General features: G+C 28.9%; 1 protein-coding gene across 4 annotated transcripts in view; it reads right to left on the minus strand.

The window, feature by feature from the left end:
- Positions 1-284: 284 nt before the first annotated feature.
- The window catches only part of LOC136092279 (uncharacterized), a 212,840-nt gene continuing 187,127 nt past the window's right edge, over positions 285-25,997 (minus strand). For 3 of the 4 annotated variants that reach the window (XM_065820141.1, XM_065820140.1, XM_065820143.1), the window contains 4 exons: positions 21,209-21,380; positions 9,332-9,421; positions 592-776; positions 285-489 (listed from right to left, as the gene is read on the minus strand). In XM_065820141.1, the coding sequence (XP_065676213.1) occupies positions 370-489; positions 592-776; positions 9,332-9,421; positions 21,209-21,380 (567 nt within the window). In that variant the 3' untranslated portion in view covers positions 285-369. Of the gene's footprint in view, positions 490-591; positions 777-9,331; positions 9,422-21,208; positions 21,381-24,564; positions 24,651-25,997 lie in introns of those variants that run through there. The other variant, XM_065820142.1, reaches the window with a different exon arrangement.

Below are 25,997 nucleotides of genomic sequence, written 5' to 3' on the forward strand. Positions count from 1 at the left end.
ATTGAAATTGAACTAAACCTTTAACATAATCATTTTCTATGGCAAATTTTGTCTTGTTCATATAATACTTAATAATATAAATTAAAAATAAGCTGTTTTGTATAAAACCTAAATTGACTAAGAACTCTGAAAACGTACTAAAATAGGACAATCTAAATATTAGGATAAACTAATACTAATTGCCTAAAAATTTGTACTAATTGTCCTAAAAGTCTAACGAATTATAAAATTTATGGATATACATAATAATAAACTAAAAAGATAAAAATAAAAACAAATATATATAAGCGGATAAAGTGCATCAAAATAAATTCAAAATACATTAAAATGTATAAGTATATGTTTAATGATTTTTATAAGATCAAAAAATTAAGCTACGCAAGGAATGCTTGACTCTTCCATATCCAGTAACATTTGTTGAACCTTGCTAACACTTGTAACTAGCTCTATTATTGGCATGCTTTCATTGGTAGCAACATTCAGAAGAATCTGAAAAATTGATTTTGTTAATAAACATTTTCGTTAAGATAAAATCGATTTCAATAATATGTTAAATAGTAAAATAATTAAACGGTAATTTAGCTAACAAACCTCGTTAATATCATGCAAGGCCAAAGAGTTATTTGTGTAATGGTTATTATTGGCAAATGAATCCAAGTATTTAATGTACTCAGGTAGCTTCATACCTCTTTCACTTTTGATAGCTTCATTAATTACCTGCCGAACGGATTTTATCTTCTGATCAATACTCCTTTTCAATACGCTGCCTTCAATGGCTAGAAAAAGTTCAAGAAGTACACAAACACACAAACATAAATAGTTTGGACTAATCAATTTTTAAACCCGAAATCATTATATATAATTGTGGCAAGGACTCCAGGACTCCAAACTAATATACAAGATCTTATTAATAGAAAATGAAGAAAGCGTTTTGAAATGCTATAAGAAACGCAATCAGCACTGTGATTAAAAGAGACACTAAAAAACACAAGCTGAAATCTATGGCAATCAGGCTGAATCAGGGTTCATGTGTCTCAAACGTTTGTTTCTTGGTAACTTAAAGTAATGAAAATAACAAAAAAGCGTTTATAACTGATTCCACAAGAAAGAAACAGTAACTCTTGATTTAAGACAGAGTTATGCGATATATATTGAGAGATTCAACATATATCGATATCAAAGTTAGTTTTTTTAAACGAAACAGGTTCAACCTTAATACCTTATCTAATTATGGATATACTCCAATAAACACGAAAAAATATATAACTATTCCAGTTAACAGAGAACAAAATGTAAGCGTGATGGCAGCCATTTCAATTACTGGGATATTTGGATACGAGTTAACTGATGATGCTTAAAATGATAATCTTTTCTTTAATTTTATTAACAGAACACTATTGCCATATTTTATTCAAAATCGAGATTGTTTTCTAGTAAGGGGCCATCCATAAAGTACGTACGCAGGTTTGAGGGAGGGGGTTCCCCAAAAGCCTACGAATGTGTACATGGAGGGAAGGGGTGTTAAAGACAGTGAGTACGTAGACAGAAAAAGAAATCGAGTTAATTTTGAAAAAAAAATGCATACGTATGTGGAGGAAGGGGGAGGGGAGAGGGGTCTTTGAAAGCATACAGGTTTGCACAAGGGGAGGGAGAGCCCAAAATCAGTGGTTTTACTGCGCACGTACTTTATGGATGCCTTCTAATGGATAATAGCTGGTTTTATCGTTGATCTGATGTTTTAAAACATTAAATGCGAACAACATACAGTTACGGAAAAAAGTGTTCGGAAAAACTATTTTTTAGATATAATTCTATGTTACTAGGTAGATGTCTCTTGATAAAAAAACTAAAATGACTGTGGAAAAAAGTATCTGGACAAAACTTTTTTTTCTTTTTCATCATTTATTTCTTCAATTTTTAGTTCACTCTCCTTTATTAGTTAATACTTCGTCAATTCTCTTAAGCACCGAATCAACCAAGCTGTTACACCTTGTTATACCAATGGAACTCCAACTTTTTCTGAGTGCTTCTTCGATATCGTCTTTTTTCATCAATATAAGCTTACCAATTTCTTTCTTGACTACTTTCCATAGATTTTCTATAGGATTCAAGTCTAGACTTTGTGCCGGCCAATCTAACACCTCGATATTTTTGCCTTAGAGCAAGGTTTTGAAATTTTTTGCCGTATGTTTTAAATCACCGTCTTGCTGAAATACAAATTCTCTATCGAATTACTCTCGAGCAGATGGCAGCATACAGTTTGAAAGTGTTCTAACATACTTACGAGAAGTCAATGTATTCTCTATAAAATGAACACGCCCCACATCATTCCAACTGAAGAATCCCCAGGCTATGACATACTTGTCATGCTTTATTGTCTGTTTAACATGCTGTTGTTGCATTATTTCACCTGGTCTTCTCCATGTTTTACGTCTACCATCTGAACCATTAAGGCATATTATTGTTTTGTTTGACCATAACACCTTCCATCATCAACGGTCCAGTTTTGATACTTTTTTGCAAATGCAAGCCTCTTTGCAATATGTCATTTGGTAAGTAACGGTTTTTTAGCAGGTGCTCTACCATATAAATCATGCAGCCTGTTTCTAACAGTTCAAGGACTTATATTAACTAGCTTGAGTTCTCTGAGTTGTTTTGCAATATCTCTTGCATTTGTTCTCACAGAATTTTTAACCAAAGTTAGGATTTTTCGATCAACTCTTGGAGTTGTTTTTTGTTTTCGTCCAGATCTTGGCAAACTTTTGAGTTCTCCATGCTTATTAATTCTCTCAGAGTATCTTGAACAGTTGATTTGTGTATACCAAACTGTTGCTCTAATTCTCGAACCGCTTTTCCTTTTTTTGAGAACTCTTCAATTTCTTTTCTCGCAACTTCTGTCAATTCTTTACTTTTCACTATGGTAACGGTTGTCAATGGATTCTAAATGTTACAGAAATAGAAATTATGATTTTTGTGACTTTTACTTATATTATCCTAAGCTACTAGGATATTACATACTATTCTAAGCTATTAGGATATTTATAAGATCTTACATCATGAACCTTATTGAAGATCTTGACAAAAAATTTGCAGAAAGTAACTGTCCTTAACCCCATTGAAGAATTTTTGGTGTCTTAAAAAGCAGCTTTAAAAACATTCGTTCATTAGCTCAAAATCGTGAAAAAATAAAAAAACAAAAACAGTTTCAATTATAATAAACGGTCAGCAATGGACTTTTATTAATTAATATGATAGCACTTCTCGTCTTTTACATAATGGGTTTGCAGAAATGAGTTTATTTATTAAAAAAATTATTTGATTAGCTGATACTGTTCATCTTATTCCTGAATTGAATATAACTTTTTGTTTATTGATTATATTTTATATTTTTCCTATTTCAGACTTAATTTATTTAAGGGTTATGCAGAAATATAAGTTAAAATAAGAAAATCAAAATAAGAAAAAATAAAATTAAAACAATAAATTTATTAAAAAAACTTGCAATTTATTACATAAACTGAATCCTTGAGTTTGAAATGGCTGCCACCAAGCTTATATTTTAACTTTTAAAAACTTTAAAAAGTCTTATTTTGATTTTCATATTTTAATTTATATTTCTGCATAAAATAATTTATATTTCTCCATAAAATTGTTTATATTTCCGCATAAAATAATTTATGTTTCTGCATAAAATAGAGTGTTTTTCTACATAACCTCATTTATATTTACGCATAGCGCTGTGTTTAGATTAATGTCGCTAGAATTTTAATTAAAAAAACTTTTTTTTTTTGTCTGTAATTACCAATACCCAAATATAATTACGGACGTATATAAAATAGAAAAGAACAAACAGATTTTTTTCTTTCTTCTTTCTTATTTTTGAATAGCTGTAGAAACTTACTTTTCTCAAGCAACATTACAAACATTATTTTATATTTAAAAAATATATATTTGAGGAGTGCACTTAAAAAAACATATATAATTCATTTTTTTTTAAATTGACTTAGCAATGTTTTTGTATAGCACAATATTGCTACATCTTCATAAATGATAAGTAAACTCAAAAACAGCTTGTTTAAAAAGATTTGACCTGCCTAAAAGTATGTTTTCCTTGTAAAATTAGATAATAAAAAAAAGATTCTCAGCAAAATAAGACTATTTTTTCATCCAATAGAGCTTTGCATAAAACATTCCTTGAAACGAAGCTCTGTTTAATAAAATAAACACAAACTCATGTTTTGGGGACATTCATAAAGTACGTATGCAGTAAAACTACTGATTTAGGACTTCCCTCCTCTTTCTACGCCACATGATGCTTTCAAGAACCTCCTCTCTCTCTGCATACGTATGCACTATTTATTACCCTTTTCCTCGTTTTTCCAAACACATACGTTTTTTAAAACATTAAAGACGAAAAAACGTTTCGTAATTTTGAGATTTCTCTGTTACACAAAATATTATTGATTTTTTTATAATTGTAAAATTCAATGCTTTTGTTAAAAAAAAAAAAGAAATCAAGTTTATGAGATAGAATACTTTTATTTTTCTTTGATATTTATTTATACAATAAAAACTTTGATAATATTAACATTAAAAATATTAATAATAGAAGTGATAAGAATCCATAGAAAATTAAATCAGTCAGAAAAGATTAAAATACTACCACTAACTTAAGATATTTAAACTTAAACTAGTATTATAAATTACCAAAAAAAATGCATTCAACTTTAAAATTGTTAGCTAGTGTAGCAGATAAGTTGATGATAAATGTATTTGTAATATAGAAGAAATTGGTCTTATAGTTTAACTCTTAAAGTTATTTTACTAATGTTTAGTAAATTATATATAATAAAAAGATTGATTTGATTTCAAAACCATATTTGTTTGTTTTTTCGGCTTAACTTTTTTAACAGGCTACTAAATGAACTTATTTTAAAACAACTTTTTATAAACAATTCAAACAGCTATATATAAACATAATCAATAACCACAACAATTATTAGGGAAATATTATTTTTTTATTTTTTTCATTTATTCAATAATTAATTAAAATCAAAAAAAGATATATTTAAAACATAAAATTAAAACATTAAAAAAATTAAATCAAAAGTATCAAACATTAATATTACAAGGTTGCTCAGAAGTGCATTAATATTACAAGATTGCTCAAAGACATAAAATTTTTTTTACACCATCGCACCCTAATTTAAACCCAGTATTTTGATTATTAAATTTGTCACTAGTAAATGAAATTTAAAAAACATTTAAACCAATTTAAACAGATAAAAAATAAATTGGCATGCATATTTATTTTTTCATCTGATCAAATATAAAAAAATTATTTTATTTTTATATAAAAATAAAATAAAAATAGCATGACTTCCAAATTTTTGCATAACATAACATAAAAATTAATATTTTACCTATTTTTGTCTTAACAACATGCGTTTACAACTGTTTTTGAAGATTTATAGACAACATATGGTGGACTTAAGATAACATCAAGTCCAAAACTAAACGATTAATTGAAATTCTTATGCCTAATAAAAGTACACATCATACATATTTTGTTAGTTTATGCTGGTGATAATGTTACAAACACATTTGGTTTTTAATTATATTTAAAAACATTATCGTAAAAAACCTAGTTTTTAACAATCATTCTATATTGCACTTTCCTAATAACTTGACACAATTATGTGTAATGTAAATAGCTGCTTTTAATTAAAATAGTACATTTTTTATACATACTTTATTTGTTTTTTTAACTTGATTTGCTAACAGTAATAACTGACAGGTTTTATCGTGCATTAGATGAAGGTGGATTTATTAAGGTCATCGCTCTTGACATTTCAAAAGCGTTTGATAAAGTTTGGCATGCTGGTCTTCTCCATAAGCTTTCTTCTTATGGTGTATCCGGCAACATCTTTAAGATCATCGAATCCTTCCTTTCCAATCGTAGCATAAAAGTTGTCCTCGATGGACAACACTCTTCTTCTTATTCTGTAACTTCAGGGGTTCCTCAAGGTTCTATCCTTGGCCCTTTACTTTTTTTAATTTACATTAACGATCTTCCAGATATTCTCACATCTAAGGTGGCATTGTTTGCTGATGATACTACCATTTATTCTTGTCGTGATAAGAAACCAACACTCTCTGATTGCTACAGCATGGGCTCACAGTGGCTGGTAAACTTTAATTCAGATAAAACTCAATTTTTTTCAGCCAATCGTTATCGCAATAATTTAGATCTTCCTATATTTATGAACGGTGATGTACTCGATGAGTCAGCTACTCTTCATCTTCTAGGATTAACTCTTACTTCCAATCTTTCTTGGAAACCATATATCAAATCGGTTGCAAAATTAGCATCTGCTAAGGTTGCATCTCTTTATCGAGCTCGCCACTTTCTTACTCTGGATTCTATTCTCTATCTCTATAAATCTCAAATCCGGCCTTGTATGGAATACTGTTGCCATATCTGGGGCGGATCTTCTAATGATGCCCTTTCTCTTTTAGAAAAGGTGAAAAAACGCATTGTAAACATAGTTGGACCTGCTCCTGCAGCCAACCTTCAACCATTATCACATCGTCGTAATGTTGCTTCTCTTTCTCTTTTCTACAAATACTATAATGGGCACTGCTCTAAAGAGCTAGCGTCTCTTGTGCCATCTACTAAAATTCATTCTCGTGTTACTCGTCATTCAATTAAGTGTCATCCTTTTTCTGTGACTGTTCCTAAGTGCTCCAAAAATGCTTATTCGTCTTGTTTTTTTCCTCGAACATCAGTTCTTTGGAATTCGCTTCCTTCATCTTGCTTTCCTGATTCATATATTTTGCAATCTTTTAAATCGTCCGTCAATTGTTATCTTGCTCTACAATCTTCATCTTTTCTTTTACAGTAACTTCCAACTTTAATTAGTGGCTGCTTGCAGCCTTGTTGGAAGCGAAGATGTTTAAAAAAAAAAAAAAAAAAAAAAACTAACATTAGGTCTTTTATTTGTTTAATAATTTATCAAAAATACTTAATCAACTTTATTTTTATATTTTTGTATCAGTGCCTTATAAAAAAAGAATTTATTATAATTGTTATATGCCTAATAACAATTATCAAATAATATTAAAATAATTATTATTTACGCCCCTAATAAATGTTACATGTCACAAAACTCTTGATAAAATTTTTATATATAAATCATATTTATTAGCAAGCTATTTTAATAGAGCTTATTTATGTTAAATTTTTAAGGATGCAATAATAGTTATTTTAAAAGAGCAATTGTTGCATTCCTATTATTTTACTGTTATTGAAGAAAATTGAAAAAAAATTTTAAAACATATTTTGTTACAGAATTAAAGAACAGTAGAAGAGTACAATAGAATTTCTTATGTTCAACTTACTTAATATTTAGTAAATCTCAACAACTCTAGAATTGATTAAAACAGTTTAAATACTCTTTTTTTTTGACTTAATGTAAAAACACGGAGATTTAATTTAGATTTTGATTTTAATTTTATATTTTCAAATAAGTCGCCACTTTTTTAAATTAAATTATTCATTCAAGTCACATATCATTATGCAAAAATCTGGAGCACAAAACAGAAATACTGACAAAACTTTTGTCAGAGCAACCACAATATTAAAGAGATATTAAGCTGAATTCACAGAGTACATAAGTGATAATTCAAGTATGAGGTGGTGGAGAGTTAAATTTGCAGAGCACATGAGATGCTACAATGGCTCGGGTTTGATTTAAAATACTGCCTATTGGACAGCACTGAAAGTGCTTGAAGGTATCAGAGTCAATAAAAAAGGCTTCAGAAAAAGATTACTGAAGCTGCAGACCACCATATACATATTTAGTAATATAGTCATGTTCTCAACTTAGTTGTGAAATAGACAACCAGCTGCTGCAATCAGATGGTTTTATTTTTTAACCTACTGCAAAATGTTGCAACATTTGTAAAAGTGTCATAAAAAAATGAATTAAACTTGTTGGAACACAAATTTAAATTACAATGAAAAGATAGAAATTGATTGGTGAAACAAAGTTGCAAATCAAATGCTGCAACAGTGATATTGGAGCATTTGCTGAGTCATCTTTGACAGTCTTTGTCAACTTGATGTCAATCATGTGTAAGTGAAGCAGAAAATTTAGATGCAAAGACGTGTCATGAAGCTAAAACATTGCCTTTGCCATTCTTGAAACCTGTAACCAGTTTGACTGCTTTTATTAACCTGTGAATTTAAAAAAAAGTAGGACCCCTGCATATAGACTTAATGGTGTATTTGTATCAAATTTATAAGATTACCTGTACTATTTCTGTAACACAAATAAAATATGAAAAATTGTTTTCACAGTTAAAGTTACTACTGACAAAATTGGAAATTCTATCGAATGACCACTTGGAATTTATATGCTAATGTCTCTCAATAAAAGTACTTTTTTATAGAAATGAATGTGATGAGGATATGAACAAAGATATGCATCTTCGTCCTCTGAGCTAAAACTTCGTCCTCAAACTGCTTAAAGAATAGTTATTGCTATTTTAATTTATTATAAATTGATGATTTGTGATTTCAGTCTTCATGTTATGGCTTATTCTTAAGAAAGTTGCTGCCAGGGCCCTTTTAGCAATATTTGTTTGTTGGAAAGGCCCCTTAATTATTTACCTGACCGGTAAAATATATTTAGCCAATCTGCCACTGCTAGATAATTTTTTTCTAAATTTTACATTTTTTTATTTGGTTTGTTCTCATTTTTTTTTATATAAAAAAACAACAACAAAAAAAAAACAAAAAATAAATAATAAAAAATAAACTAATAAAATGATAATAAACTAATAAAAAAAAAATAAACTAATAAAAAATAAAAACTAATAATAATAACTTCAAACATTAGTTACAGCAATTTATTAAAATTTCCCCAATTTCAAAAGGTGCTGATTTACAAAAATAAAAATTTTGAGTTTGTTCCATTTTGAAATTTTATATACTGAAATCTATCATATATTTAAATTCCAGATCTAATAATAGCCTCTAGGTCATAATAATAGATAGAAAAAATATCATTTTTGTTGTTGTGTCCCTATAAGTAGTTTTTCAACAATTTCTCCAAATAAATTTACTCGAAGTTAACACCTTTCGAAAATTCACTCCTCATATGATATATAAAAAGCATTTAGAATAGTTTTTTGTTCATGAGAATTAGCTATAAAGAATAAATAAATTTACTAATAACATTAATCAATTCTAAATGTAGTTAAACATACTTACATTCTGAATGATTCAACAAACTATTTTGATTAAAAGATGATATTTTAAACTTACCTATGTAATTGTTTGTTGCTAAAGAAAAGATAGTTGCTATTGTGCTGTACCGTGAAATAACGTTTTGATGTTGTTGGCAAAGGACGGACTCTAAGATCAAATGACATAAGAAAATAAACATACTTTAAAAATTAAAATTAACTCAATAAAAAAAGAATTTGAACAAAGATTACACATATATGGATACAACTTCTGTATTATTATTACTGTTCTATTTATACGTATATGGATACAACTTCCGCCTTTACAGCATGAAGGCATGTTTTATTTTCTATACTTAAATTTGTACAAAAATTAAAAAATAATTTAATAATTGTTAATGTTCATAAAAATTAAAATTAAAATAAAAATTTTAATTGTAAATGTTAATAAAAATAATTTAATAATTGTTAATTGTTAAAGTTGTGATTTTAACATTTATAAAGAACTTCAAGACAAGAAATTTGAAACACTTGAAATCTTAATACACGATTTACTAAAGCAGAATGAACTTCTCGAAAAGCATGTTGCTGATTGAGAAAATGGAAAAATAAATAGCCAAAGTTCTAAAGTTTTGTTTAGCAGTCTTTTTACTGCTGATAAACCTAAGATAAATGACCAAGAGGCTAGTATTCTAAATGTTTTCTCTATAGAAATCTTGGAAAGAACGGAGAGAAAAATTTAATAATATATGGCGTTAATTGTTAATGAATCAAAAGAAATTGGTATAAACAAAAAAATAGACAATGATAAAAACGCACTAAATAAAACTTTTGCAGCATTAAAACTTGATAAAACTTGACAAAATTACGCACCATCAACATTTTAATTCAAAAAGTGAAAAGCCAGGAACAATTATGGTTGAAATGATTAACAAGCATTCTGCTCAGAAAGTAATTAAAGAATCCAACAAATTGAGTAAAATTGACAAATATAAAAACAAAGTTTATATCAACCCTAACCTTACCTTTGCACAATGGGAAAGCAGAAAATTATTTATTGCAGAGAGAATTAAATTAAATAATCAATCCAAAAATCAGCCCTTTCGATTCATCATCAAAGATAAGAAAATTAGAATTAATAAAAATTTTGAAGTTGAAGTTTTTTTTAAAAAAGTCACAAAATATAAACAACCACAACTAGCTTAACTATGATTGATAAAAACAAACATTTCATTGATAAAAACAGTCATTTAAATGCTATTGTATAATATATACGCAGTCTTTTGTAGTAATTTTGAATTATTAAAAGAATTAGTCTATGAAAATAACAATAGACGTAATTATTTTGCAAGAAGTGTGGAAATTAAAGATTTTATGGACTATAAGCTAGATAAATTTATTGGTCTTTTAATATACCACTTTTCAGATTTCAAGAGGTTGTGTAACTGGTGCCTACGTTAGAAATGGAATTACTTTTAAAATAATTAATACTGGTTTTTACGAAAATATGGGAGAATCTATGGGAATTAAGCTATGAGGAAATAGTAAATGGAAAATTGTAAACATTTATGAGCTTTCAGATGGAGAAAGAGAAACTGAAATTAATTGAAAAAATTATTAATGAAAACAATAGGGCTAACACAATATTTTGTAGTGATTTCAAAACCGACTTTCTTAACTCAATATCCTCTCTAGATTACATTAACATCTTCAAAGAGTACAACTTTATTAATATAATTAATGGCCCGACTAGATTAGTGTCTAGTACATATCTTGATCATGTTTTAATTAGGAGTCAATCTAATGTTACAGCTGAAATTCATGATTATGGTTATATCGTAATCATGAATTTCAGCTGTAACAATAGATTGAATTAGACATTATAGCGCCAGAAAAAAAGGTTGTGAGTAAACGGCAATTTTTACCGAAAAACCAATAGATGACCAGAGATTTGCTCAATTTAAGAAAGTTTATAACAAATTTAGGCTCAAAGGTTAGTAGAGGAAAAGATGATTTAAAACTTCTTTTATTTAAAAAAAAAGTATATAAAAAAACAATCCATTGTCAAAAAAATAATTTCTTTAGGCAACAGCTGATACATTGTAAAAGGGACAGTAAGAAATGGATAATTAAGGTGATAATTTAATAAAAGTTGAAAAAAACTCTAACAAATCTATTAAAAAAATTGTCAATAGTCTTGCTCCAAAAAGTAGTTGTGGTTTTGAATTAATAAGTAATAGGTTAATTAAATATTGCTTATCAGGTTGCACTCATTTTTTAACAAAAATGATTAATAATTCTATTAGTACTAGATGTTTCCCACAAGAATTAAAACTAGCCATGATAAAATCTGTTTATAAAAAAGGAAATAAAACCGATATGGAGAAAAATGTTTCAGAGAACTAGAAAAAATTAGTAATTGATTTTTAACAAATGAGCTAACCCTTAATCCTAAAAAAATGAAAATAATGATATTTGGTATTTTTTGGGACGACAAAATGAAATGGCATTGCCATATAGTACAAACATCAAAAAAGATAAAAAGTAAAGACATCTACCTACATAGAAAGTTCAATAAACTATTGCCTAGTAAATTTAAAGTTGCTTTATAAAATGCTTTAATTAGAAGCCATTTTATGTATGGTGTTGAAATTTGGGGAAACAATATATCAAAAAAAATTATGCAACTTAAATGTTTACAAAATAAAGCTCTTGAGATTATTGGCCCCAAACAAGGTACACAAAACCAATTTTTTAAAAATGGAACCTGCTATCATTAGATCAAGAGTATCAAATGGCTATTAGAACCCAAGTATGGAAGATATGTGTTGGATTAGCACCATCATCTTTAATTAATGATTTTAGCTGGGTTAACATTGATAAATCTTTGAGAGTTAACCAAAGAAAAGCCCTTCCTAACTATAAGTATTGCGTGTTGGTGAATCAAGCCATTAACAAAATTGCTATTGAAATTAATCAATTGAAAGAAATGGATTTTCTTTTAAGTGCAAAAGAAATCAAAAAGCAAACAAAAAAAAACCTTTGGACCCTTAATATGGCTTCGAAATGTCACAATATTCGTTGTGCCGAATGTCGATTGTAAAATTTTGTTTCATTTTTTTAAGACAATACATTGATTTTAGAATTCAGGGAATAAGGAAGACACCTTTCATTAGGTATTATTCCCTTTCAGTTTTCAAGAACAATGGCTTCATTGAGGCTCAAGCTTGGCAGATAAAGCAGGTCCAACTATGTTTACAATGCATTTTTGGACATGGTCTAATCGAGAAATTAAAATTAAATGGTCTAATAGAGAAATAAAAGAGCATCATTAGAAGAACCAAACCAAATATGACAACTGTTAAAAAAGTGAGATCAGATTCAAGATCAGCTGCCTGTTCTAGGTCAAAAGGTGAAGATTTTGGTCAAGACAGGAGTATAAAGTTTAGTCATCAGGGAATAGAGCCATTTTTGATGTAAAATTGTCATGAAGATCATTATTCTAGATAAAAAACAATACAGGACCAAGGATAGAACCTTGGGGTATCCCAGAAGTTACTGGAAATAAAGAGTAGATGACTTTGATAAAGTGGTTAGAAAAGAATAATTTGATAATCTCAAAAACTTTACCAGATACACCATATGAAGCAAGCTTATGGAGAAGACCGGCAAACCAAACTTTATCAAAATCTTTAGATCTATATGTCAAGAGTAGGTCTTCCAGTTTGAACATGTTCAGGTTTGAACATTCAAACTTTTGCCATTTTTAAGAGGTTCAAATTAAAACCTTTTTCTCTCTAAATGTTCAAACATGTGTATATATAAAAATTAGATTCTTTATTATCATTTTAACAGTTAAATCAAAATCTTTTTTAAACTGTGACTTTGTCAGACAGTTTTTGTTACTCTTAATTTCTGTTGGGCAATACTTTTTTTCAAAAGCAACACTTTTAAAGTTTAAGTCACAAATGGAAAATGGAAAATTTTTGTAGTCTTTATTTAGGTGCCCCAAGAAGTCCTTACGGTCTTATCACAGAGCACCATAAATGAGCATTTAATTGGAAGTTCATGCCTCCTTCCTAACTGATGTTGCAAAACTTTCCTAAAGATAGGGTTTGAACCACTAATCCTGTGTTTCTGAGGCAAGTACACTACCACTGCACCACGGCACAATGCGTTGCGCTGATAGAAAAAAAAGAAATAGCCTTATAACTGGAGAACTGTTTAACATTTTGAAGTAATTTTTTTAACAAAGTATTAATCATGAGATATTGTTTGTTTATATATATATTTATAAAAAAGTCTGGCCTTTTTTAAAACGGGTTTCATTCCGGTTATTTAGGTGGTTTATCCAGACTTATTCAATTTTTGATTAAAAAGATATAAAACTGATAGTTTTGATATTTAAAACTCAATGTCTGATGTATCAGTTTATATTTTTTTGGGGTTACAGGCATTTTTTGTCTCCTACTTATATTTTCATATTATATAAAAAAGGAAATAGCATGCACCAACACCTTGTCTAAAATGTATATTTTCATGTTAAGAAGAAGAATAAAGAAGGAAATAAAGAAGGAAATAACATAAGTATTTTATTATAAATAAAAGTAAAATAAATATCCAGAAGTTCCATTCCCTTTGATACCAGAATAAAGATTCTGATGCTAAAATAATGAATAAATCCTTATGTGGAGCAACATTTAATATTTACAACAAGCCTTCAAGAATTGCACTAGGCATCCATCAAGTAGAAATAGGACTTTAGACACATTTTTAAGGAAAACAAAAACATGGCAAAATTGAGTCAATTTGAGGTGAACTGATGCAATTTTTCCTCAAACATAAAAGTTCGGGATTCTTATGTTTAAACTTTTCTGACAATTAATTTTTTTTTTTGCAAGCATAAAAAACACATACTGTGTTGATTATGTGAAAAGACCTCAAAAATATCAGATTGGCTACCACCAGCACCTAAAATGTATCATTAATAAAATTAAACAATAACATTAAATATCTAAATTTAAAGATACGCATAGCTTTTTCTAATATTTACCTTAAGAACAGTTATCAGCTGAATCTTCTTGCACTTTAGCTTTTATACCTTTTGCATTTTGTTCTTTTTGCAGTATAGATAAATGTCAGATGTCAAAAATAAATAATTAGCTGTATCCCTAGTATTTTAAAAAAAGTTAAACGTGCATGACCTACTCGTGCAGTTTTTTTGGCTTCAATGACACTCTCAGACAAAGAACCTATAGGATACTTAAAATATTTAATAAAAGAAAACACCATGAACTACCATTTTTTGCTCAGACTGTGACATTAGAATGGCTTTCAAAAACTGATTGTTAGAAATGAGACCAAACAGACGTTCAGATTTCTGCTCGAAAATTTTTACATCTGGTCTTGTGGTTGCACTGTTCATATCAATGAGCAGGTCCCTAAATAGTTTGATCATATTGGTATTCAAATTTAAAATTCTTCCAGTCACAGATGGATTATTAAAGAATTTTCGTGTAACATTACCAGTATTGGATGTACCACTTCCCTTACTGACAAGATACCCTTATTTTTAATTGTATTTTAAATAAGTGCTAGAATTTTTTTCGTTTTCAATAAATTATTGGCTGTTTTTTGCTGGAATTTTTCTTCCTTGTTTCACTGCTGGAAGTTTGCAAGCAGTATTGAAGACCCACTCCATGCTGCATATCCACAAATGAAGACTGCAAATTTCAAGTTTCAATATATTCTTGTCTGCAATTTTATCTTAATTCCAAATAGTTTCCAAATTAAACTCCTTAGGACTTGCTTGACATACATGACAGCACTAAGATGCTAAATTTTTTTTAAGCAATTTCAATACCACAGCATTAAGTGTTTTACCATCATTCATTGTGGTATAAATAGTTGACAAACTTGAATTTATAACAAAAGTATTTTCATGTAGTGCAAACTTAATATTCTCTAAAGACAAAATTTCATTTTGTAAATGTTCAAACTTTTCTTGAATAAAACTAGCAGTCTCTTTGGCAAAACAAAACATAAGATAATGGGTTGCATCTGGACTATTTGGATTACAATTTTTCCATGTTACCTTTTTTCCTTTTCGAACCTCCAGCAATACAAATACTATACTATACACAGTGGAATCATCCAAAACTCTCTTCATAGTTGCTGTATTCTAAAACTCAGATTAGTCACTCTGACCATCACCTCCCATTTTGCAAATAACATAGATGTTATCACGTTCCTCCTATGCTAAAACTTTAATAGAATTAGCTTCATACTCCAAAAGATACTCAAACACTTTAGAAACTGCATGTTTGATCATATTGAAGAGACTACATTTTACTTCTGAATATTCCACCTGCTCTGGATATGTCAATTTTTTGTACTCTTTTAACTTGGTCAAATCTGGAGGAACATGATGATAATTTTGTGCAACAATTTTCTTAAATTCAGCCCATGTTCTGTCTGTTAGTCTGCAAAAACTAACTGCAAAAAGTATGCAAAAATAAGTTTGGACCATATAAAGTAGACCTGGGTGCAGTAGAGGGATTAGATGCAAACCTTTTTACAACAAGTTGAAGTTCTTCCAGTTCTTTTCCCTGAAGATTATCAGTTCTTTTACATTTCATCCTGCTCCTGAGTTCTAAAAAAGATTTTCTAGGTTTTGGTGCACAAGGAACAGTAAATATACCTGCTTCAGGTTTTCCCATTGTTACAGTATTTCTTCAAAAACATGTATAAAATGTGTTTTCAGCTTTTCGCCCTCTTTTAAAATAAGCTGTCCCTCCTCATATTTCCTTATCTGTTGCTCAGGGTCTGTTTTTTTATCAAGAAAATTTTTGAATTTAGTGAAGAACAAACTGCTTTTTTTTTCCACATTTGTTAAAGTTTTTCATCAACTCAGAAGCCAGTCTTCAAAAAATTTTGAAACTAACCTACAGCCAGCATTATTTAGTGCAATAAACTTAGACTGAAAAATTTGGCACAAACTTTGCAATTTTTTCTTAAGAATATATGCCTTGGGGGAAATGCATGTGTTAAAAGTTGAAGAAAAGTGATTGTAGCCAATTTGATAATTTATAAAAACCATTGCAAGGTAAAATTGTATGTTATTAAAATACAGAATTTTCATTTACTTCACAGAATTTAGTTGGTTTTTGAATAAAACTCACAGTAGTAAAAATGATTTTAAAGCATGAGGTCACAGAGGTTGCCTGAATATTTTTGCATGGCAGTTAAGTCAATTCATAGTAGCTATATTCTATTCAAAAAATCCGAGGCGACCTCTGTGACCACATGCTAAAATCAATCAATGTTTAAGAAATCAAAAAATCAGCAAAAAAATGCTATGCAAAAACCTTTTTTTTCTACTTCTAGTTTTACATTCAATTAAATATATGATTATTTTAACTTCGCATAAAAATAGTATAGAAACTTTACATTTATCATATACTATGAAAGGATTTTAACAAAAATGTGAATTTTTTAAAAACTTGAAAAAACTCTTAAAATATCAAAGTTTAAAAAAACTTAAAATATTTATTTTTTTATAGAGAATTCAAAATCTGAATGCAAAAAAACTTAAAAAGTTTAAATATGAAAATCACTAAAAAATATGTACAGAATCCTATTTCCGCAAGGGCGATGCATAATGCACGGCTGCTCATTTTAGAATTTAGAATTGATATAGAATAGATTTAGAATAGATTGAGAATGCTACTTTTATGTTTTAAAACTAAAATTGTTACATATTTTCAATTGTTAAAGCAAATGCCATGGTGATGGCGTTTCTTTAGCAATTAAACATATGTAACAATTTAACCCATAAAATAGATTTTGAATTAAAAAAATAAGACAAGTTAATAAGCTTTGATGAGCTAATAAAAGTTTTAGTTGCACGAAAAAAAAAGTTTGATGATGTAAGCACAACTAGAAGATCTGAGGCAGGAGGCTATTTCGATTTTTTTAAAGAATTCCAGAGTTCAAAGTGTAAACTCTGTAAAATTGTTCTCAAAACACCTGGCTCAACAACAACAGCTATTATAAGACATTATAAAAACAAAGCACAAATATAAAATTTTTAAATGCAATAACTATGTGGCAGAGGCTTCGGCAATCATTCCTGCTGCCAAAATACGATGAATTGCAAGTTTTTTCAAGGATGATTTTTTGATGGAATTAAATTTTAAACCATTTGTAAAAGTCAAACTTTGCAATCAGCATTTGGTGCCCATGGATACCGAATCCCTCAAAGTCCTCAAACCATTCGTAATTTTGTCATTAAAACCCTCAGGTTAGTCAAGTAATAAGTTTCTTTCTTTGAAAATTAATTTTGAAAATAAACACAATTTTAGTCTTACATTTAGTATACTCACAAATATACTTCAGTAAAAAACAAAAAAGATATTAACATAATTATCATAATGAAGGATTTCAATCACTAAAAACACTAATAATCTAAGGTACAATGCTAATAACACAAGCCATTAAATTGATCAGTGATAAACTTAACTCAATTGATTTAAATTTGGACAAAGACATTGTAGCTTCTGTGACTGATGGAGGTAGCTTAATGAAAAAAATTGGTCATGACACTAAACCTGAACATCAAATGTGTTACAACCATGTTATTGTGTGATTGATGTGGTCTATACAAAAGACAAAGTTGATGCACATGGTTCTGATAACAACCCTGTTGATAGTGATATAAAGCTGTAGATTATGATCAAGGTTACAGTGATCATCAAGATGGAACTGAAGTTGGTGATGATATTCAGACTGTTCATACAGTTAGTGATGATTTTATTTGATTATTGAAACTTGAGTATCAAGAAACTGTGGCAAAAATAAGAAATTAGTTGAAAAATATTGTAGATCACCAGTGAACAATGATGATGAACTTCAACGAAGTATAATTGAAAAGTTTCGAAAATAAAAGCCTTATTTTGTGATTCGAAGATATGATGGAACAGTGCAATTGATATACTTGAACATTTTTTAAAGGTGCAAACAGAAGTAAAAAAAAAGGCAAAAACATATGCTAAAAAATCTAATAGAAAAATTAAATTTAATAGTTTAGTAAACTAAAGATTGACAAGTATGTTTCAATATAAATCTTGGAGAGACATCAATCTTTAGTTTACTGAACTATTAATTTCAAATAAAAAAGTTTATTTTCGGCATTTTAGTACAAAAAAGTTTATATTTTTTAGCAATGTTTTTGCTATTTTCTATTTTTTTAGTCTTTTTTCAGTCTTTTTTAATGAGTTTTTAGCAATGCATTTTATTTTATATCTTTTTTAATGATTTTTAGCAATGCATTTTATTTACAATGTAATTGTTAACAATTACATTTGTAATTAAATTGAACTTTTTAGCCTTATTAAGAACATTAGTTAAGAGCAGCCGTGGCGCTGAGGTAGCACACTTGCCTCAGAAACATAAGATCTGCGGTTCAAACCCCGCTTCCAGGCAAGTTTTGCAACATCGGTTGGAGAGGAGGCATGAACTTCCTATTAAATGCTCTTCTGCAGTGCTCTGTGACTACCTTAGTAAGGACTTCTTAGGGCACCTAAAAAAAATAAGTTAATAAAAAAAAAAAGGAAAAAAATATTAAAAAGTTTTTCATCTTTAAAGGAACGAAATATAATTTTTTAAAGGATAGAAAGGATAGATTATACATAACGGGTAATGCAGAAGTCATCGGACAAAATAAAATTGTCAATAACTTATTTAAAAATAAAAAAACAAACTACTATTATATTTTTTTAAATAAAGCATTTATCTTTTAATAAATATATATTATTTTTTATATGAAAAAACACCACCATCTGCAAGTGATCTCAATTTTGCCTTTCATATGCGACTGTAAAAAGTTTAAATCAATTTCTTGTAGTTTTAGTTTAATGCGATCAATCAAAACTTGCTCTGTTGAAGCTTGCCAATCTCCCTCGTAAACCTTCTGTGCCAAATGTCCCCAAAAATTTTCAATTGGTTGTGCTTCAGGCACATTTGGGGGATTGGATTCTTTATCAACGTAATAGACATATTGGTCCATCCAATTTAGAGAATCTTTAGAATAATGAGAGCTTGCTGAATCTGGCAAAAATAAATAGTTAAAGTATCCATGATACTTGTGAATAAATGGAAGAAGCCGTTTTTCTAAACATTCATTAAAATAGATTGATGAATTGATTGCTACAGCCTTGGAAGTGCGAAACAATGGTCCAGACATACCACGGTCAGATATGGCTATCCACATTAATGATTGTTTTGGAAATTTCTCTTTTCCTATAAAACGAACACTTTCTGGGCATGTCTTTTTGTTGTTTGTGTAGTATCCAGAATTTCCAGGCATGTTGTCCCCTGCAAAACAAAAGTATTTTTCGCCATCGATGACTAGAAGCGATTTTGTGTTATAGAGTTGGTTAACTAGTTTCCTGCTTCTTTTCTTTGTTTTATTTGTTGTATAGTGTATTTTGGAGTCTTTTCACGTTTTCTATATTTAATATTCATTTTTTTTAACTGACAACCAATTGTCGATTGATTTACATCGAATTTAATACCTATTTTTCTCTGACTGACCTCTTTTTGATTGTTGACAAGTCTCGTTAATTCAGCTTTCTTTTCTCTAGTCCAGGATGTCGGACAACCAGGGTGCTTTCTATCAGAAAACAATTGAACAGTTTCAAGTCGTTTTAGGTTATCATATATTGTACTTCGAGCAAATCCTTCCTTTTCAAAATGATTTACGATTTTTTTTTTTATATTAGGTTTATTTACAAAAAACATTTTTAGTCGCTTTTGAAAAGATTCTCGTTCAGCTGCATTTAACCTCATTTGAAATAATTGTGTTTCATATAATAAAGTTTATATTTTATAGAACGTTTATGGCTACGCATAAAACCACAAAAACAAATTATTATGCTCAAATGATGAAATTAGGATTTGTCCGATAACTTCCGCATCACCCGTTATAAAAATATTTTGTTTTATATTTTTATATTATATTAAATAAAATTAAGTTTTATTTCAAAAGTGTTATAAAACCTGTCTAGGTGCTTTTTATAGCCAGTTGCAAACTTGTTTATGATATTTATATGACAAAACAGAGTCTGTTGTGGTACATTATTGTCGGCTTTACTTAATGACTGGCTAGCTTTTTTTCCCCTTCAAAACTGCTTCCATTATTAAAGTTAATCAATGTTTAGATTTTTGCAAGTATCTAGAATTATTTGTACTAATTAAAATCTATATAAATGCTAAATATTTAAGGAAGCAAAAATTGAAAAGAATGAAGCAATTTTGGGCTTAAAAAATTATTTTTAACATTTTACATTTATATTACAGACTATATTTACACTCATTACATACAAACAAAATTTAAATCAATTAAGAGGTCGATTAGTCAGTAAAACAAATAATTTTGTTGTTGTTAGGTAAACAAAAAAATTAAATTTCAAAACTCTTAACAGCTAACATTTTTACATTTATGTTTTGTATTTCTGTATTCCGTAACTAAGCTAATGTGTTTCACTTACACACCTAACAATTTGGTCAGAGTTTTCTCTCTATTTTTTTTTTGTACAAATCAGGTAACAAGCTTTTCAGTCATGATGGGTCGGATTTTTTCTTTAATTTTTGTAGACATATTTTTTAAACTTGTATTCAGCCAGTAGTGTTTTATAACTTTCATTTACATTTTTACTAGCAAAGAGAGTATTTAAATTGATTTTTAAATCAATTTAAATACTCTCTTTGCAAAAAAGTAAAGCATAAATTGATACTTGATAATAAATCATAACTAAATATAAATATAAAAACATGTTTAAAAAAGTTATTGAAGTAACATACTACCAGAACATACTTTATTATTGATAATAAAGTACATCTTGTTTTAATAAACTAATTTTAATTTGAAAATAAACCTTTTGTAGAGTTAGTATACCTTCAATTGGAAACAGCTGAGGATTATAAAAATAATTTTCAGTTCTAGTACCATTGTCTAGGTATTCCACAGGGAATAAGACTGAACCCTCAAACAAAATTGGTTTGAGCAAAATTTGATTATCAAAAGTTGTTTTAACATCATCATTTAATTCAATAATCTTTTCTTTGACCTATGAAATAAAAAAAGTTTAAAAAAACTCAATATACTAAAGATATTCCACAAAAATATACATAATATGCATAAATATATAATATTTATACATATTAATTAATAATTTATAATATTTATAATATCTATAACTAATATTTTAACTACAATGGAATTAGCATTTTTTTAAATTTAAATAAAGTTGTAAAATATTTGTACAATCATTTAAAATCATTTTTTTTCATTCTTTTCTATTTAACGAGAAAAAAAAAAAAAAGGGTAAATAATATTTAAAAAACATTTATATAAAATATAATAAATATAAACCTAAATATCTAAAAGAAATGGAAATTTCAAAAAAAAACTTAAGCAAATGTAAACTCTAATAAATAACAAATGCTAAAAGTTAAAACTCAAATGCTAAAAGTTAAACAATGTTAAAAGCAATCTTTTTAAAATACAGCTGAAAAAAATAAAAACTGCATAAAGAATTAGAAACTTTTGCAAACAGTCAAAAAAAAATTTAATATTAAAAAAAAATTAAAAATTTCTAAGCTCTTAAAAACTACATAAAAGTTTGCTCTAATTGTAATACTAAGAAAGATTGTTCTTACAATTGCAGTTAATGCTGCGTTTTATTGTAATTAGGGGCCGTCTATAAAGTTTGTACATTCAAAGGGAGAGAGGTATGTGTCTGCAAATAGAGTACAAAAAGTTATGGGGAAGGGTTGGGAGAGAGGATTCAATATAAAAGTAAGTACACATTAATTTAAAGAAAAATTCCTTGGTTATGTTTGTTTTTCTAATTTTTTACAATTAACAAGTACTTGTTAATAAGTAAATGTTTTTATAAAAATAACAACTTTTTAAAAAAAATAACCATTCTTTTCCTCAAATAAACATTTGCCTTAAATAAAGTTAATTTTCATTTGATTCATCATTAAAACAAAATTTTGAAAAAATAAAAAAAGGGGTGTCTCAAAAAATGTCCACCCATAGTAAAGTTAATTTTTATTTGATTGGTCATTAAAAAAAATAAAAAAAATATAAAAAGTAAATTATGACTTGACTGTGATTCAATTAAGGGCCTTAAATGCGGAATTGCTTGCATTAATCTGTCGGCCAAACAAACTTACAAATTCATTAGTAAATTAACTTTATTAAAATAGATATTTGTGATATATATTTGAAGACATATACTATATGTCTACAAATATATATATCAAATTCAATCTTTTTTAATTCATAAAAAAAGAGGGGGTATTTCATAAGTGTACATACTTAAAAGGAGCAGGGGGGGGGGGAGGGGACTTAAAAGTACACATGGCAACAAAAAGAGGATGGGGGAAGGGGCCTAAATTTTCAAATTTTTGGTGTACATATGGATGACCCAAATTAGTAAAGAGGAACGGGTGAACTTCTAAGTTAAACGCTCTTCTGGGGTCCTCTGTGATAAGACTGTAGAGGCAGAGAATGGAATCAGAAGTAGGATGATGGCAAGAAGAATAAATGCTAAATTTGCATTCAATTGTATGTATAATTTCCGTTAAAGGTCACTAGTAAGCGATAATCCACGAAGAGGTAAAAAGCGGACTCAGTGACAGGATTGCCATTCATCAATATAGGAATGTCAACAGTATTGCAATAGTTGTTTGCAGCAAAGAGTTTTGTTAGAGTTAAAGTTCACAAGCCACTGCAAACCCCAATCTGCAACAGAAGTGATATTAGTTTCAGGATTGGCTATATATTCTAAGCAATCTAATAGAAAATACTTTTTGTCGAGACAGGAGTATTAAGTTGAGTTGTCAGAAAATAGAGCCACTTTAGATGTAAGATTGCATCAGGAAGATCATTAATGTAGATAAGAAAAATTAAAGGATCAAGAATAAAACATTGAGGTAGACCCAGAAGTAACTGGAAATGAAGAAGATGTAACAGAGATATATTGAATTAACTAAAAGCTTTTTCTTTTTAATGTTTTAAAAAGTTTGTGAGTTGGGTAAATTGGTTTTGATTTCGTAATAAATAATCAGTATGTATGCAGAAGGAGGAGGTTGCTAATGCATACAAGTGCATACAAGGGGGATGGTGGTAAAATATTGTTGCATTCATAAATTATGTATGTAGTAAGCATACTTACTTTATGGATGAACATAAGGAGAGTTCCCCCAAAAGAGAACAAGAAAAACTGAACACAAGCTAGGGTCTAGAGATTAGATATAAATCAAGGAGTGAGGTCTGGTGATTTTTGAAAGAGTCAAGATTCAAATGATGAAAAGTTTCTTCGAAGACCACAAATATTTGCGAAAGATATATTAAAAAAGTTAGTGAGTATGGTTTTTAATGTTTAATATTTTTGTTTACTTTGGGCATAGTTTAAGTTTAAAGAAAACTTGACTCATTCATAGATAAATCACAGCATCTCAAGCAATAAGCTATGCAGTTGTCTTAGTTCTGATAATTAATCCAAAGTTGTAACTTAGGGCTCCTTAAAAGCCCTTAACAATGCATACCAAAAGCATCAACAGGAACACCACACATGCCCATCATGGCACTATTAATACTCTGACATTGTATAGCTATTGATGGAATCAACCTCTTTATAAGAAAGCTTACTATCAACCATTTTCAGAACCAATAAAACTTTGTTTTAGAGCTGTACTGTAATTAGGAAACAACAGGAAAGTTGCATAGCCACTATAAAGGAGGCACAAGCAAAAATTTATGATTAAATGCAAGAAATTTAAGTATTCATTGTCCTAGGCAGGAAACAATTTAACACCAGTTTACATCTATGTCAGCCTAACAACTGAAGAAGGGGTGTGAGGCTTGTCATCAGAATTATTCTGCTTACTTCTAAATTTTTGCTTATAAGGCTTTTGATAAGACAGTAACTGGATGCAGTTAACGACACCACCTCCAGCCTTTTCTCAACCAAGAGCCCAAATGCAGGGAAATATCATGTTGGAGTTTATTTCGCCTAGCCTTTGCCTAAAAAAGCAAACCCTACAAGGCAGCAGGGCATGGGGGATGTAGTACTGAGTTACATGTTACCAGTAGCAGTGTAATCATGATGATTCTGAACCTGACCTGATATGGAATAGTTACAATAAATTAGTCTCTGTAACAGTACTTTAAAACATTGAATTGGATATTTTAGAAATGCAATAGAAAAAACATTACACATAACAGACTACTAAAAATTACCTTTTTTTTATTTTATTTTTTCAAATTTAAACATCTTCACTTCCAAACAAAAGCATCAAGCAACCACTATAAGAGCAGAAAGTTACTGAAAGAGAAAAGATGAAGTTTATAGAGCAAGATAACGATTAACAGACAATTTAAAAAATTGCAAATTATATAAATTAGGAAAACAAGATAAATGGAGCGAATTCCAAAGGACTGTTGTTTAAGGAAAAAAACTAAACAAATAAAAATTTTTCAAGAACTTAGGAACAGTAACAGTTAAAGAACGAGACTTATTTGAATGATGAGTAACATGAGAATGAATTTTAGTAGATGGCACAAGAAATGCAAGCTCTTTAGAGCATTGCCCTGTATAGTATTTATAGAAAAGAGAAAAAGAAGCAACATTGCGACAATGTAATAATGGTTGACTGCAAGAGCAGGTCCAACTATGTTTATGTGCCTTGTCAAAAAGACCAAAGGCATCATTGGAAGATATGCCCCAGATATGACAGTAGTATTCCATACAAGGACAGATTTGATATTTATAGAGATTAAGAATAGAATTCTGAGAAAGAAAGTGGCAAGTTGATAAAGAGATGCAACCTTAACAAATGCTGATTTTGCAATGGATTTGATATATGGTCTACAAGAAAGACCGGAAGTAAGAGTTAATTCTAGAAGATTAAGGGTAAATATATAAATATATGAAGATCTAGATTATTGCGATAGAAATTTGCTGAAAAAAAAATTGATTTTTATCTGAGTTAAAGTTCACCAGTCACTAAGAACCCCATGCTGCAGCAAAAGTGATATCCTTTTCAAGTTCAAATGCCTCCTCAAAGCAATCAGAGTGTTGGCTTCTTATCAAGACAAGAATAAATGGTAGCATCATCAGCGAACAATGCTACCTTATATGTAAGAATTTCTGGGAAATAGTTAATGTAAATTAAAAAAACCGAACTTTTGAGATGAAATACAAAATTTTTTGACCTGAGAATAGCGGGCTTTGGCATTAGACAAAGCCTTTTTACAATGGTTTCTAGCAATAGTAAACAGACGTATGTTTTCTGGAGAATTGTTTTGATTATAGATATGAAAGTAATATTTACAATTGGAAACTGCAGCAGCACAATGAGAGGAAAACCATGGAGAAGAGTGAGACTTAACTTGGAATGGCCAAGAGGAAATAAAAAATTCTATGCCAGCCTGAATCCAAGAAGTTACATAAAAAGCACATTTATCAGCTTAAAGACAAAAGATTTTTACCCAAGGGCCATCACAAAGAAAATCACAGAAAGGGTCCCAGTCAGCTTTAAGGTAGTTGTAAATGGTACAATGATAGAGCCATTCTAATAATGAAGAAGAATGTGATAGTAGTTTTAGAGGATCAAATTGTGATCAGTAGCACCTTAGGGTAAATGTGGAGAAACTGAGCACTGACTATATT

Source organism: Hydra vulgaris, chromosome 15 (assembly GCF_038396675.1).
Source record: "Hydra vulgaris chromosome 15, alternate assembly HydraT2T_AEP".
NCBI lineage: Eukaryota > Metazoa > Cnidaria > Hydrozoa > Anthoathecata > Hydridae > Hydra > Hydra vulgaris.